The 17,403-nt window shown below is 42.9% G+C and overlaps 1 protein-coding gene across 1 annotated transcript in view; it reads left to right on the top strand.

Annotated features, from left to right (window-relative positions):
• Positions 1 to 16,363, top strand: part of LOC149338818 (uncharacterized) — a 64,629-nt gene extending 48,266 nt beyond the window's left edge. Inside the window, exons 2-6 of the mRNA XM_089550371.1 lie at positions 4,808 to 5,179; positions 6,813 to 7,160; positions 12,583 to 12,603; positions 14,485 to 14,576; positions 14,800 to 16,363. Coding sequence (XP_089406497.1) covers positions 4,808 to 5,179; positions 6,813 to 7,160; positions 12,583 to 12,603; positions 14,485 to 14,573 — 830 coding nt within the window. The 3' untranslated portion in view covers positions 14,574 to 14,576; positions 14,800 to 16,363. The remainder of the gene's footprint in view (positions 1 to 4,807; positions 5,180 to 6,812; positions 7,161 to 12,582; positions 12,604 to 14,484; positions 14,577 to 14,799) is intronic.
• The last annotated feature ends 1,040 nt before the right edge of the window (positions 16,364 to 17,403 follow it).

Raw genomic sequence — 17,403 nt, 5'->3', positions numbered from 1 at the left:
CGCAGTGTTTCCGGCACATCAAAAGCAGGAAGCGGAGAAGTTCCGCTTAGCGGCGTCGCTGTGTGTTGCAAATTTAGCCAATCACTGGAGACCTCACTTTTCAGCCGCTCTTGCGGACGCCCTCTTGGGCCCCACTTGCGGACCTAGGACCCAGAAACCGCAGACATATTTTTCCCCAATGAATTCGAGGGGCAGCATTGCTCAACCGTTGGCATGGCCAACATTAGCCGTAGACTCTAGCGAGAAAATGACGACCGGTACAGCTGTCCCACTGCTTGCAACAAAGCCACACTATTTCGCAACCCTCTACACTAATGCGACGTCGTGTGAAACGATATCGTTAGGCAAATGGTCTGTTTTGTGAAACTTATGGCGCCCGACGAGCTGCGAAGGCTTCGGTATACTCTGCTTCTTCAGAACCTGAACTAAATAGCCGCAGCCTACTTCATCCGGACGCTATAAAAGAAGCAAAGCGAGGTAGGTGCCGCTTGCGCCCTAAACCGCCTTAGCCCCAAAGCACCGCTCGATCCTTCTCAGGCGTAGTCTCGTCATTAGCGTCCAAGTGAAGTTCGAGGCTTTGGATCGATAATGATCAGTGGGAGCCCTCGACAAACTCCTCAATCTGAACGCTTGCCAAGTGGCTACTGCCTTGTGGGCTCGAAGTTTTATTTTTTTAGTGGTTTCAACTGCAAAGAAACGATGGTTTGCTGACACCGTATCGACCGTTTCGAACCCAGCCCTGAGCGCGAGATACGGCATCCGCATGTGTCTATACAATTCTTGCCGTGCAACTCTAGCCCAAAGAGCAGGCTACTAATTTGAAATCCCAAAATAAGCTTCAATTCTGTCTTCCTCGTTTTTTTTTTAGCGCTGCAATAACTTTTCATGATTTCTTAGAGGTCGCAGTGGTACAAATCACTACCGGGCAACAGATCGATGGCCTGCTTCATGCCGGCCTCGTCATTTGGTTTGCTGCGCTCAGTAGCTCCTAGTTTACCTTGGGAGATACAAAGATTGTAAATTATGGGGTTTAATATCCCAAGCGACACATGCACTATGTGGAACGCCAGATGCATAGATCGTTTACAATGATACACAAAGAGGCTCCTCGCGGCCACGCCACGCATGAATTTATTGAATTAAATATGGTTGGTCAAGTCGATAGAATTTGTCTAGGTGCCGGTTAGGGCCTTAAAGCATAACTGTTCATGTATGTGGACGTGTGCTCCAAACAAAGGGAGGCGCGGAAAATATTTCAGTGTTTTTAACATCTTCAATCTATTTGCGACCTCGGTATGCACACATCTTCCCCTTAGTGCTTGCAAACCGTCAGACAAATCTTGAGGTTTCTTTTTTGTTAGTGTCTATTCAATGCCTGCTTGGAGTTTATTATGCGACTGTGATGAACAAATTTGTTCATGGATTCGACTTTGCTGAAAAAGCAAACGGTAGGTATTCCTCAATACTGACGTTACAAACATTAGCTCGCACCTAAAATCATTAACCTAATGTGGGTAACTGAACGCCTCCCTTGAACATTGTTTATTCTTTTCCGTTGCTAGAGTCATATTGTTTTTGAAGCTCTGTTGCCTATTTTTTGTCTCACTCTGAAAACGTCGGCATAGAATCCATAGGTCGCCTTCTTACATTACTAATCTTTACTTCTTAACGATTAAACACTGAAACGTATGGCACTAAATTTTTTATTTTCTTTAAAATGCACCCTTCAACAAAATATTTCTCTTCCATATTTGTGGTGATCCTGGAAAAGAACGCAATTATAAGGTTTCATTATCTGCTGATTTAAAGACTGAAATATTAGTGGAAAAGGGGCATATTTTTAGCCTTGTCTTGACCGAGTATTTGTGGAGCCCTTTATCAGAAAAAAAAATATGTATAAATAATCAAACGGAACAAAAGTAATGAAATATAGTTGGCGACTTCGCGAAAGAAAAACAAGAAACTGAAGCCTTCTTGCATTTCGCTGATATTGAGGCTTATGCCAATGTTCTATTTTGGAACACTAGTGTCTGGTAGTAAGAAATTTCAAAGCCGCTATAGACATCTTAAATCCCCGAATTAAGTCGGCTCGAGTTAAAGCTGTCTCATTCTTTCCATTAAATGCGTGTGCAGAATTTTGCGGATTATCGAGCAACACGTTCGTTAGCAGCTTCTCAAGCGCATGCTAGGTATGCTAGACCAATGCCGCTTATGTCTATGAAAAAGGTCATTTCTTGAACATTTAGATGACTTTGCTGAAACAGTATGTCAATGTACGCGCCTGGCAACTCTTCTTATTTGTACTAGGTGGCGATAATGAAATATTATTAAAAATTTCCTGCTGTAGCATATGGTTCTGTTCCGTGTCTACATACTGTCTACTAATCACGACCTGCATACTGGATGTGTCTTTAACACACTGCAGCGCATCTTTATAGTTTGTTCGCTCACGCTCAAATCCCCGGAAGGCGGCTTTATCATTTTATTTCTGGCGCGAGACGTGACCAGACTTATCTCGATTGATCGTGGCCACGAACAACTGCTTCCACATTTTTCCAAATTGTTGTATTTGCTATTGGTTCCTCTCCTTGAAGTTCCCCTGCCAGCTTTAAATTGAGCGCGGGCAAGAACTGTGGGCATTCTGTTCGACGACCGCCGAGCACGCTTGTTGCTTTCGCCGGCACCGAGTCATTCAGTCCATTATGGGCGCAGGTCAGGCCAATGAACAGTTATCGCTCACAAGAACTTCTCGCTGACTTCTTCACTGCCTGGACTTGTCTCTACTACGTGACACTGTTCCCCTTGCCTTATTTTGGGGGGCGAGAATGGTTTGGTTTCGGTTTTTTAGGGTTTAAGGTCCCAAAGCGACTCAGGCTATGAGGGACGCCGTAGTGAAGGGCTCCTGAAATTTTGACCACCTGGGGATCTTTCACGTGCTCTGACATCGCACAGTACACGGGCCTCTAGAATTTCGCCTCCATCGAAACTCGGCCGCCGCGGCAGGGATCGAACCCGCGTCTTTCGGGTCAGCAGCCGAACGCCGTAACCACTGAGCCACCGCGGTGGGTGGGGGCGAGAATGAACCGCCCACATAATAAATGTGGCTTTTTTAATAACTATATAGGCGGCTATGAATGTTGAGCACCATCTGCGGTCCTGTCATTTGCGCGTGCGTGTCGTGCGCTCCCCAGACGTACAAACTTGTTTGATGTGGGCAACCGATCATGAACGCCATTTACGGGGTATAACAGACGAAACTGAGCTCATAAGAGTCGTGTGACATGACTAGTCAATTTCGGCACCACTAGCTTTCAGCATGTACGTGAACATACATGCAGCTTGTCTATCAAAATGACTATTATAACTACTACTTTACTTGCTTAAAGCCGAGGGGAGACGTCATGGCGACCGACTGCCCGAAGCGGCAACTCCCGAGCGGGGCATCGGCGGCGCTCCCTTTTCAAGAAAAAAGCATAAAATGAGGTCGGCGAAGCGGATATTGAACGAAGGCCCCGTGAGGGAGGCGTGCATCGCGTGCCGGCCTGTTTGTCTTCTGTCTGGCCGCCGGCGCGCTCCCGCCGGAAGACGGGCAAATATTGGATCACGCGAAGCGAAAAATGCAGAAAATTCGTGATCCCCTGCGTGGAACGGGCACGCAGGAAGTGTAGCTTCAGAACTTCAATACTAATAAGCTATCGGGTTTCCTAGCTGCCCTCTGTAGAACTGTGAAGAGTTTTATTTTTCATGCAGCATGGCGAAGCACCACTATAGGAAATGATCGAGGTGGCGTCGCCTAGCATAGAAGGGTCAGGGTTCGGGCTACTGGGTAGTCAACATGAGGATCCATAGCGCTTGTGTTGTGTCCCTTCAATTTTGTGCGCTATGGATCCTCATGTCGCCTAGCAGCACTGCCTTTTAAAATAAAATATGTTGCACAAAAAGAAGCTAGACACAATAGACGGCAAAGGAACGGAATACAGCAGTTTAGATAAAGTCAAGTAAAAGCGAAACTGCTTTTGTTTTCAGCTCGCTGGTTTAGTGCTATTTCTTATATATTTGGGTGGCATGTTTGGAGCTGCTCAATGAGAACACCGCGGTTGCCCGGTACTGTTCTTGTTTGTTTTGAAGAGAAATCGAGGCTAGTATAACCTTTACTTAATATTAGTGGCGAAGTATGAAGGCCTACGCATCCGTAAACTCCTATTTCGCTGCATATGTAAACGTAGATACCATCAAATCTAAGAGTATATTTGTGACGGCCTCCTTTTCATCATTTATATGCCTTCTCTGAAGCTAGCAGAATGACTGTGCCGCGCTCCTTTTGTGCTGCCGATCTTTTAAGCGGAGCCAGGAATTTCCGCAAAGTTATCATGAGCCGACGTAAGACATAAATCTGTGGTCATGAGCGAACACCATGCAGAGTGTGGACGATGGTTTCGGAAGCAAACTTTTCTTCTGTAGGACCTCCATCCGTCACGAAAAGAGGCAAGATATGGTGGCTGCAATTACACCGCGCCCATTTAGTAATATTTGGCGAAATAATGGTTGTGGGTGTTGGCCACCCTGTGTTAAAGGACTATTGAGGACAAACTGAAGTATCGGAGGGCGGTGAAACTACCGTGTTCTAATCACAACTTTCACTGATCATCTTATAAGCCTCTTACAATTTTATAGATCAATTTGTAGCACTTGCCGGCTGTGACGCGCTTGTGCGATATGTAGCCATTGCGTTAAAAATGTTACTATCATCGAGTAAGAAGGAAAAGCTAGAGCCGCCAGTAAGTTCTTTCCCCAAACTCTTGCGCAGGACTTTGTCGGGCCGTCGTCATCCGACGTCTAAGCGTGCCGCGGTGGGTGCGCAACGGCACAGAGACGCCCGTGGTGCTGGACTGCGAGTACGTGTACAACGAGAACGACCTCAAGCTGGTGGTCAAGTGGTTCTTCAACGACGGACCAGAGCCCGTATACCAGTGGATACCCGAGATGAGGGTCCGCGAGGCGTTCGGCGTGCTCCAGGGGCGCCTGGACGATACCTTCTCCGTGAACTCCCGTGACGTGTACTCGCAGTACCGTGCCATCCGCATAGTGGAGCCTACCTGGGAGCTCAGCGGGAAGTACACCTGCGTCGTAGCGTCGCTAGCCGGCCAAGACGCTCGGCACAAGGACATGACCGTGTTCGGTGAGCGGCCTCCGTCATCGGCGCTATGGCTTCAAGTGTCGTCAATGAGATGTATAGCGAGTGTAGGAAAGCGTTGGGTGAATATCACTCTTGCATAAGTGTAATACGATCAGGTAGAAAGAGCAAGGAAATAGGGAAGCAAGCTAGGGAGTCTTGTCTCGGCCCCTACCCTCTCCCTTTTCTGCCTTCTCTTCAACAAAATAAAGTTTTAAGCCTTTCTCGTTTCCTAGCACAGATGTCAGCCTGACGTGCATTACAGAGAAGCCATGACGCACACCAGGGTGGCAAACAGATGGATGGTGCGCACTGGCGGAGGTCAGGGCCTTTAGCTGCTCAAAGTTCGCCTCTCTTTGCCCTCTTCTGTTCGCGCTGTTTCTCAAGATGAACTAATACCGACTAGTCCAACCTTTTACGCTGGTGGAATTCACTTGTTCAATGGAATTTTCATTTTTCAAGGTAAAAAATAATAGGTCTAAGCTTAGTTTGTTATAGTTTAAAGTTTTAACGCCCATTTTCACAAATTCATGCTATTTGCAATTTCCGTGCAGTGATTTCATTACTACGTAGTGCTTGCTTGCACACAAAGTTTGACATCAATATGTTCTCAGTAACCCAGGGCTTCAGTAATGCAAATGTTGTCTTAAAAGTGCGTTTTCCAGAGTATATAGGAAACTTTCCCACCTAATTTTGCGCGTAATGCTGCAGGAATAAAGGGAACACATTTGTTGGACAAAAATTGCCTACCCTGTATGTTTCCTTCAAGATTGGCATAACCGTGCACTTGAAACGGTCAAATACAATAAATAATTTTCCGATTGTCGGTTTCTGGCGAATTTTCGCCATTAAATATCACGCATTCACGCATAACGTCTGACTGAAGCGGTCACAAGTGCAGTAAGTTAAGGCTTGTATACTTAAGATGCATGGCGCTATCGGAAGTCGTGGTATTCTTTGGATAGTCTTCGGTAGTCAGACATCAGTGAAAATTTTCGCCCCAATGAAAACAGTGAGGACCGCTATCAAGGTCTTGAAAATACCAGCAGCCCAAAAACTTCGCAGTCATGGCCGGTAAAATTGGCAGTCTTCAATTAGCTTACAGTGTTTGCCTGTAGGCACCCGTCGGGCTAAATAGCGACAACGAGTTGCTTAATAGTGCCTGTGGCAGGCAGGTCGCCCATTGGCTACTATTATATTAGGAGCTTCAGATTCTACTTTAGCGATTTCATGCTAATATTTATCTAAATTTCCGCACTATTTCGAGCAACTAGCAAGTCGCCTAGCGACGGTAGTCGGGACTCGAAAACCAAGACGAAACAGCAGCATTAGTAGAAAGCTTTGTCCTTATTTTGTGCCTTCGCTTGATGGCCGAGTTTTAGGGATCACGAATATACACACAAGCGTTTGCATTGTGCGGTCGGCTTGATGATAGTCACGTAATTAGTTATGAGTGGAGTTCTCATGTTTTGAATACTATTTATGCTAAGAAAGATTATTTTCCTAGACGATGAAATTTTCCGCTTGGCTGAGAATTTGTATATCTATTCTTGGTGTTTCACTAACAAAGCAGTACTGCCTCTTTCTTTAGTCTCTCTACCAATCTTCACCTTATGTCTTCTTTTCGCTTTCTTTGCAGTGCCGGCCAAGTCGTTCTCCTTCAACTACAGCAGTGCGACGACTCCCTTCGATGGGCAGGTCCGATCCCATTCGGCGGAGTCAGCCGTGAGCCTCATGTGCATGGCACAGGGAACCTACCCCAAACCGGACCTGAAGCTGTTTTTTATAAAGGGGAGTAGACGGAGGGCCGTTGGCGATGCCGGCGTTCGGACATTCACGCGAGCAACCGAAGATGGCCTGTTTGACGTCGCTCTGCATGTCGACATGGTCGACAGCCGGCTATCATCTGTGGCGGATCTCTTCGAGTGCGTGCTGGAGATCCCTTACAGCAATTACGCATTGACGCGCAGGATGAGCATAGCGCACGGTTAGTATTCATTAGAGAATACATATTAAGCCAAGAATGGAAGAAGTTGTTTTGTGTGCATGCAACAGTTATACAAGGCGGCTGCCTGAAGTTTATGTGTTCGTATGGAAGCTGCGACAGTAAGTTTGATGCTAGTATATACCACCGAGCATTTAAAACTTTTATTACACCGTTTCCTACTTGGCAGTTTTTGTAACAGGATGCAATGCTTTTTTTCTTAGTATCTGGTTCGTCCATCTTTCCAGAATACCATGTTGTGTTCCCACGCCAGAATATAACTGAGACACAAGTGCTGTTTTGGCAACATCCGCGCAAGCAAAAATAAAAATAAAGACGTCTCGAGAATTTATTCATTAGAACATGTTGACCGCTGAACTCCTTTCTGAACAAAATTTCCAGTCTATAACTTTCAAAGCATAGCTTTTTCGCGTGATATTTGGTTTCCTCATTATGGTTTGGTTTGGTTCGGTTTATGGGGTTTAACGTCAGAAAGCGACTCCGGCTATGAGAGACGCCGTAGTGAAGGGCTCCGGAAATTTCGATCACCTGGGGTTCTTTAACGTGCACCGACATCGCACAGTACACGGGCCTCTAGAATTTCTCCTCCAAAGAAATTCAACCGCCGCGGCCGGCATCGAACCCGCGTCTTTCGGGTCAGCAGCCGAGCACCATAACCACTGAGCCACCGTGGCGGCGGTTACCTCATTATGATAAAATACTTAACGATGCTTCCTTACTTTTGATCTTTTGATGACTATTGGAGTGACCTCTGCACGTGAAATTTCATAACATTCATCCGATAATTAGGATAACGTTAAATATTCAGAGATAGAAATACAGGACTCGTCTAATGCTTTTTGATAGAAAAATTCCCAGCTCTGATAGTTTATGATAAATTTTGAAACCATTGTCATATCTTCTTCAGAGAGCAGGTCATTAGTAGCGGGTCAATCGTAGGCTTTGTGTGCGCCGATGTGAAAAATCTCGAGGAAAAGTTTTATTTTTTTAGTACAACTGTTTCGTTGTTCTGATGATTTTTTTTTGTACCATAGAAATTACTTTTTGTCGGGTTAATTCTTTCTTTTCAACAAAAAATACCTCTAAGCTTTCTCCTCAAGTATAATAGTCTACACGAGATTATTTACTGGGCGAACTCACGTTGCAAAGAGGCAGGTTATTCGGACTTGCTTTTACGTTGGGAGGCCAGACACGTAACGAAATCGTCATTATACCAAGATTATATATATTGTCTCAGCTCATACAGTGCGGCTTATTCGTTTTCCAGCATTGTTTAACATACAAACAACGGAGCGACTTATTTTAGTCTTTCATTGCGAAAAATTGGGTTAAAATCGCTATTCGAGCCAGCAGTGATAAATAAGCTCTGAGAAGTAGAAATAAAGAAAGTTTTGTCATTTATGCAGCTGAGTGTGTTTCCTACGTAAGGAGCTAGGATAAATGTGTTGCGATCTGTAGAAAAAATGCAAACTTCAAAACCTGCACGAAATGAGCGAAAATTACGTAGCTTCGTTATATGTACAGGATCAGTCAAAAGTTCCAAGGCCACAGGGATTGCTTTTCACTAGCATAGTCGGGCCGGTGAGGTACCCTCGAAGCTCAAAATATCTGTAGAGAATAGAAGAAGGATCGTTCTACCATCTGAGAACCTTGATAGCTTTATCAGAATCTTAAGTGCCAATATATACTGAAGAAAAGTGGACCATGTGGCCTGGGAACTTTTGACCAACCCTGTACATGAGCACATATCTGCAACGTCAAAATGTTTGCATCCATTTAACTTATATTAGTTCATTCCACATGCCTGTGTGTTAGAAAGAACACAAAATTTCAATTAAATACGATCATTCAAAAGGTTATGAATGCTCGCATAAGACATTGAGCAAAAAGTTGCTTAAAAAATGAATGTGAAGTTTTCAAACAGTGTGAAAGATATGAAAATAAGTATTCAGAAGAGTGACGTGCACCATAATCATGTCAGAGGCATCGCTAAGGTATATACGTCCTCTCTTCTTTTGATTTCGTTACGGCGCATCTCTTCTTTCTTACCCGTTTCAATAGTGGGCACTAAGCCTCTTTTATCTATTGGTTTTCTTTGGCAATGCAAGCCATTTTCATTAAAATCGGGATTCTATGCCAACGCGTGCATTACGTTATCCACACTATGCCTTCTTCCTATACTGAAAGCACTAAAAGCTTCATGCAAGTTGGGATTTTATGCCCATTGAAGCCCTTATTTGCATATCGTATTTTGCCAAGTGCAAAACTAGGATGGAAGCTCCTGTGAGCACGGATCGCTGACTAGTCCTTTGAAATTTTTATTCGTCTCTTTTTGGAAGGCCTCTTTTGTGCTCCCTTAGCTCCCTTAACCTAGTGCTTGAGATGTCTCTAAACCAGTTCAACCTTTAGAACCAGGTGGTGCAAGCCGCGCCTTTGATGCTCGCGTGTAATGGTGCAGTGTAAGAAACTGGTTACTGTAGCTTGATGATTCTTTAAAGTCCCCCACGGTAGTGGAGCCATGAGACAAAAATCGATCGCTTATTATTTTATTGCAATAGCAAATATGTAGGGCAATCGTAGTAGAATAAAGGAAAGCAGTAAGATAGGACCTGTTCTGAATGAAAAACAAGTAGGCAAACTTTTTTGTTGCGTTTTTAGAGTTTCCGTATAGGTTGTATTGATGTGAGCCTACAGAACAATGGTTGAAATCTTTCCCAACACACAAGAGAAGTGAACTAAAAGCGGCCGAAAATCAACATAAAAAACCCTGGTGATAAGTGGGAACATCATGGTATAGTATAGTTGTACTACTCGAAAGATAGGGTCAGAGAAAAACTTAAGGGAAAAAAGCTGCAAAGCAGGATTGCGTGCTGTAGACTCTAGTAATGGTAAAAACCAGCACCTTAAGCTGTCTTTTTGATGTGACAGTTTCACCAAAAAAAGTTACTGAAAAAAACATGAAAAATTTTGGAGGATGTGACGGGACGAGTAAAAAATGCTTCCGACGATGAAGCAGTAAAGAAGTTTCCAAAGGAATACCTCGATATACTCTACAATAAAAATCACAGTATCTTCATTTAGAACACAGAGAACTTGAGCAAGGTAGCAGCCAATTTTGTTGAAACATATCGGGCGAAGCGAACGAATGCAGACACTGAATAACTAGCACCTGAAATAACTGGAGCATTATGTAGAGTATGAACCAGATCAGGCTGCTTTGATATATGGCGTTCGTCTGGAAGATTTGTACAAATAATCTGACATTCTGCAGGACGTTCTGACTATGCTAAACGCAGTATTAGGGGCTTGTGATAAATCCGTAGAACTTAAATATATAAGGCGAAAGGCCAGTCTTGATAAATGGCAAGAAAAGTGACAACATATTGTACGCCCATAGGAATACTGTTATTAAAAGCACACAGCATATTAAGCATATATCGGACGTCATGCAGACATTTCATGGATACTCCCTGAACAATGCTCCGCACTTTGCTGTTATATAGAACATAAACACGACTACCTTTTCGCAACAATTTTCACATTTTCTTTGTAATGAAACATACCTTTTTGTTTGTATTATATTAGGCTATTTGGTTGTAATGTTTTTTGGATCTGATTCGGTTTTATTGCGACTTAAATTGAAATCATTTCTATAGGTTGATATTGCAGCGCTGGGACCTAAGGTCAGTGATATTATACAGGCACTCAAATCTTTCAGATAGATATAACGTAGTGAACTCGTTTTCAAAAAAATTCAATATTTAAAATCTTGAAAATAATACAGGGCATGTTTTAGAAACCCCATATGCTGGTTTCTTTTCATCAATCACTTTCCTTACACTGACCTCATTTTTACACATATTATTGAGAAGCGACAGAAAATATAGTTAATTGTTAAATAATCAGCCACCCATTTCCACCACAACCTAGACTGAAACAACCACATCGTCTACATCTCTGAAATGAACAATAACACGATGTCCCAACCAGAAAAGCTCCTAAGTCCTAAACAAGTGACTTAGCAAGAAGTAGCAAACATTTGCAGCTTGTAAATGTCGTATTATACAAAATTTGAATACTGTGTGAAAAGTATTAGTGAATTCTGTGACTTGTGGTACCAAGTTGGGCTCGGCTAATACGAAAGGTAAGCACACCGATTTAGGTATATTTCAATTCCGTTAAATGCTTTATTTTGTACAAAAAAAATGTTACATTTTGTAAAAGCATTGTTTTGTACAAGTCATGCCAAAAAAAGACAAAATAATATGCGGCCCGGATATTCATAAATATTTTGATGATTATTGGCTTGTAAGGAAGAACAGCCAGGTATTGATCCACTTAAAAGTTTGGTGCGTCAGTCTGCCACATTGTGGATTTGACTGGTGTTGCGTATGTTGATTTCTCATTTAAGTGTCGTTGACGCGGCAAGAATGATAGGCAAGAATTTTTTTGGCATAACAATGGTTGCTGTTGGAAAGAATTGTTCACCTGCAGCATAATCAGCAACGTGCACACGTGTTTCCGACTGGTGAATAAAGTACCAATTTTGAAATTTATCGTACTTGCGGAAATAGTGCCATACATTAGAAAAATAATGCTTAGCCTGTTTTTTTTTGTACTGAAGCCGAATTTCTTGCGCAATGAACCTTGTAAAGCCTACTCCCCAATGGGTCTACTCCCCATGAGAAAGGGACTAATATCACGTAGTGATTGCGCCAGTCCGGCCGTCAAGAATACAGCGAAAAGACCTTCTGGAGGAAACTCTTTACGTGGCACACCTGAGCTCACAAATATCTGAATGACTCGGTGGCGGTGTAGCAACAAGCGTTCTCGGCGGTCGTCGAACCGAATCCCCACCGCTCTCGGCTGTGCTCGATTTAAATATGACAAGGAACTTTTGAGATAGGGTGTGAAAAGTGACAACATTTTCAAACAACGTGGAATAGCTCCCGCCTGGCTGCGATCTTTCGTGATAAATGTGGGGAAGTTTCGCATCACAAATAATGCGATAACGCCGCTTGTTGGTGCCATAAAGCTTGAAGAAATAAACATTACAAAGTTCTACGGCTTTACAACAAATATAAATAGTACACCAACAAAAGATTGAATTCGAAATTCATGCATAAGAAGCCCATATATTTGCAAGCAGGGGTCTTATTCTATATTGCCCGCGCTGTACTTTGCTGCAGAGTTATGTAAAGAGGTCCTAAAAGAGCCCTAAATTTCTTGAAAAAACTTCTTAAAAGTTCACACAGTTAAGTAGTGATCACAGATATCTGTTCATTTTTGTAATATAGTCGAGCCCATTTTCTTATGAATGAGGCAGAGTTGAACTGAAAGCACTGGTTGTCATAATTACATGCAGATACCTAACATATGTTTGTCCTTTGTTTTTTTTCCTCAGAGCTCACATGGGGCGCCTATGGTAAGTAGCATCCGTACGTGATGATCTTCCTGCGAAAGTTGTTTTCAGCGTATAAGAAAAATAATAATGTACTTTTCGCCTGATTTTTTGTCTTCGTGCTCGTAAATTAGGCAATTTCTTGAAAGGCTTTCACTCAGCACATTCAATTAATGAGATGAAATTCAAAACTGGATCTGTAAAGAAACAAGAACGAACACTGAAAGATTGAATGTCTGAGCATCGTCCCAACGCCGTCCCAAGAAAACCCAGTTCTGGAAACTGGCTTTTCTGTTGCTTTGATAATTACATATCCCAGTACCAGCTACAGGATAGTACTCTGTATTTATGTAGTGTTTAAATGTGTTTTTACTTGTCTTAACTCGCCCTCCTCTTGCTTCTTTCCGCCATTTAATCCCAGATCAGCGCGTGCGCAAATAAACAGCATGCCCTCCGTTCAAATGAAAGATCTGTTGAATATGTTAAGGAAAACGCGATTCAATCTCTGGAGCGGTTAAGTATTTTTTAAAAAAATTATCAGCTCATTTTGTACACTAATGGGCATATATTGTTGTTTATACTTGAAACCTTCACAAATACATTTCATTTGCGCAAAGAAGGGAATTGAAAGAACAAAAACCTGGTTCGGATGACTACAGATCCGGCGCCAGATACGAAGGCAGCGTGCACATGTGACTGCATTTATATAAAATACCGCGGTTATCTTTGCTAGCAATTTATGAATGGTGCAGGAAAATTTTTTCCACAGGTTCCTAGTGGACCGTCCGGCTAGGGCAAGACAACAGTATAGCGGCAGCCTCCAGCTTGCTGTGACAGGGGTGTTTCATACTCGCTCATTTTCAGCGGTAATTTTCAAAGCTACTTCCGTGATAAAATTAGATGCGGTAGTCGTACTCTATCAACTGTTCACTTTGTTATCGCCCTACGTCTAGTAAATACCAGCTACTATAAACAAGACAAGTGCTTTCGTAACGTAGTGTAAGCTTTTTTTTTTTGAAGCAGGTGCTTGGGTTTTTCTGACTAGGAATTCACCCTTACGGCGTATTAGGTGAATTAAAATAGTTTGGACAACGTCCTCTCGGAAAATTATTTCGATCAGTTAAGAGGAGCCTTGAAAAACCCCTTTCACTTTAATTCACTAATATCGATAATGGCGTCTCTCATAGCCTTAGTCGCTTTGGAACGTTAAACCCCATAAACCATAAACCACTAATATCGAAATATAACAAAGACCGGCAGTACTCCGAGAACAAGACTTATGTAATCACAGCTCTGAAGGAGCTGCAAATGAGCGTTGCTGGTAAAGACAGGAGACGAGACGAGTTTGTCTATTCTGCGGCAGCTAGTGGTAGTCACGGACTACTTGCATGAACGATGTCTCAAAATTATCGCCTGAGGGCACCAGCATCGTAACGGTTTATTTCAGAGCCACCGGAGTAGATTTTACGCATCTTTCTTCTCGATGCCTACTGTTAAAGGCAGTAGTTACTCTGTACGTCCACGCGCCGCCATACCGTTGCAAAAGAACACAACACTACACAGCTCTCTCAAAATGATAACACAGAGGGATAAGAGAGAATGAACTGTCAACCAGGCGTTTGTTATCAAGCGTTTAAGAAGAAAAATTCATCGTGGCTAGGCTGTTGCCTTCCCACCTCCCAGCCAAGCTCATTACTTAAGTATGCAGGAAGGCAAAACCGAAATATAATGTGCTGAGCAGAAAGGATTTATCTCCAACTGCCGAGGTTTTGAGAAAGCCCTTTAACTTCGTATGTAGCCAAACAATTGTGCCACCGAGTGGATGGTAGTGAGTTACCACTTCACTCGTTGATGCGTATTCCACATCTGAGTATTCTCCTGAATGCAACGTTTCCTGTTTTGCAGGTTCTTCGAGGGCATCCTGCATGCCTGTTCTTTCGCTCTCATGCATCGCCTTGATCTTAAGCATCTATTCCACATTAAGTGCGCACTGAAGGGTATGACAGATTCTTTTTTGTTGCATGCAGCATGCTCCCATCTGTGTTGATTTACATTTCTCATTAAGTTGGGAACATTGACGCTTTGGGCAAAACTACGCCTCTGATACTGCTCAAGTACTGAGAGCATGTCAATGCGTAACGTGTAGAGTGCAGATGCTTTTGGATGTGTGAGCGCTTTTATTCGTTTTCTTCATAGTTGTAAACTTTTTTTTACCTGCAGGTATCAAAGAAGACGGGCATCAGGCTCACGTGGACTTCGGTCTCCCTGGTGGTTTTCGAAAGACTGCAGTGGTTGACTTGAGTGACGATTGTTAGCGAGCTTCAAACAGGAGATGGAACATTCTGTTTGAACAGTCGGAAGATTCATCTTATTGCAACGATGATTTCTCAGTGCGCGTTGTTGCCGATCCTGCACCAGAGCAGCTGGATGGACAAAAGTGCGCCGATGTAGCGTCAGCGAAGCAGCAGCTCGGATAGCGGGTGCTTCTACCGCGGGTGAACTATCGTCATTATTGTCCAAGAGATGGCGCTTGAGCGCTTATTTTGTCACTTCAGGGAGGAAGAGGACAGTATGTGTTTCGGCGGTGGTTATTGGTTTGTGAAAAATTATACGCACACATCTATAGACTGCTCGTGCCGTGCACACGTTACTTGTTGTGCCGGACGAGTTAATGTATTTGTGTTGGATAACAGTCACAGTTACATGTACTGTATTTATTCTATTATAAGCCGGCCTGTAATGCAGGCCCTCCTCTTGGTTAGGACACAGGAGTCGCATTAAAGGCAGACGATTTATCCAAAGACAGTTTAAACTTTTTTTCCCCAAACCACCACGTGACAGCCGGAGAAATGATAAATGGGAAACGTTCCTTAAGGTTATCGTTTTTAAACTTCCACACCCACCTGTTTTGGCCAGCACTTTTATCAAGCTTAGGCAGGATGATGGAGTGGTTTATTACAATGGTGGATGCTTCAATTGATAAGATGACTTATGAACTCAGATCGTACCAGAGCAGTGTTGCGGGTATCTTTTCCTCTATCACTTATTAAAGTTGACCTAATTTAGTGATGAATACTTCTTAAAGAAATTAATACAATAAAGCGGCCAAATTACAGCTTATCAAGTGCGTTTAGTGAGCACGGAGTTAACTTGAATAAATGGGCAGCGCAAAAAAAAATAGACCGCAGGAGGAAGGCACCACAAACACCTACGTCCTGCCTTCCTCCGGTGGTCGTCTTTTTTTGTGCTTTATTTTCATTTTATTTTTTAGTTTTTATTTTATTTTTTATTTATTCTAGAGGCCCGTGTACTGTGCGATGTCAGTGCACGGTAAAGAACCTCAGGTGGTTGAAATTTCCGCAGCCCTTCACAACGGCGTCTCTCATAGCCTTAGTTGCTTTGTGACATTAAACCCCACTAAACCAATAAAACTTTTATTAAAGTATGTGTCACCAATTAGCCCTGGAACAAGTTTTATTGAACACAGTATAACAGGAAACTCGTTTCATAATACTTGACTGCGGCTGCTTTTAGAGGTGTTTCGCGATTAGTTTTTATGGATCCAACACAAATTATGTCTTTTTGCTTCCATTCACAAAATATATGAAAAACCACAGACGCTTTCAGAAATATTTCAACTACTACATTTCGATTTTACTAATCTGATGGAGTGAATGCAGGTTATTAAGACTGATTATTTAGTAACCTCCCCATGTCATCTGCTCCCATCTGATAATTCTTTAATCTGCATTAAAGACGAGGATTTCTAGGTTCGCGTAATAAAGTGTTGTCAAATATTAGTCCTCTTGGTAGCATCATCAGCATTTACGAAAAATTAGTAGCGTATTGTGCCGGTCCTGGTTTCAGCCGCTAATCCTTAGATAAAATTTTGCCATCAAAAACACTGAAGCAATTATTCTCGCTGAAAAAAATAACGAGTACACGATCCTCAATTCTGATGCTAATTCATATATGCAAGGCAGAGCATAAAACCGATGCGTGTGTTTACTTAAGCTTATTGCGTCAAGTCGCGTGTATTGAGTGCAATCACAACGAATATTTTGTTGCCCTCTAGTAGCAGAGTATTCAAGACATTCACGTTGAGATGGCTATGGCTAGCAGCCATATAACAGGAAACAAACGACGGGTCGATCACTATGTCATGGAAATTTTTTTGGATTGGGTTCACTAACTTCTATTTCCTTCAGTGAAAACGCTGCTCCCCGGACCCGGCACGCAGGTCTGGGAGACAGGGAGTTGTGCGTTCGCTGTTAGAGGCTGGCTGGCTGTCTTTAGATAGTAGCGGCCTCTTCCGCCAGATGGATGGGGGTGCACTGGAGCTTAGAGTCCGGGCTTCATAGCACTGTCTACCAGGCTTCTCTGTTATCAATATGTTTGCCCGCCCCAGAAAACTTTGGGCCCTCCCAAATTATTCAGTCGAGGGTCCCTCTCGCCCCACTTTTGGTGCATCTATCAAGCGACCTCAGCTCTGGGTACACGTGGTACGCCCATACCGGGATTATAAATGTATTACTTTGTAGCCACCTCCATGATACAGCTCCTCTATTATTCAGTTCTGGGTCAGGGGGGTAGCAGACAACGTCCCAATTTGTAATGTTTAATGGCACTGGTCGATTAACATCAGTTAACATCGTAAGTCAATTAACGTCATAATAAAACTTTATATTCCTTTCATCAAAAGCTGCAGAAAAATTATAAAGTAAAAACACTGAATGAGTCTTTTGAGCAGCCTGTTAAGTTTGTGCAAGTTGACAATTCGTAATATAGTTAAAGGAAATTATTATTTTAAAAACTCAGTGGGCA

Source organism: Amblyomma mixtum, chromosome 6 (assembly GCF_055824585.1).
Source record: "Amblyomma mixtum isolate Tamu chromosome 6, ASM5582458v1, whole genome shotgun sequence".
NCBI lineage: Eukaryota > Metazoa > Arthropoda > Arachnida > Ixodida > Ixodidae > Amblyomma > Amblyomma mixtum.
The sequence above is the reverse complement of the archived record's forward strand: the minus strand, read 5'-3'. Positions and strand labels throughout refer to the sequence as shown.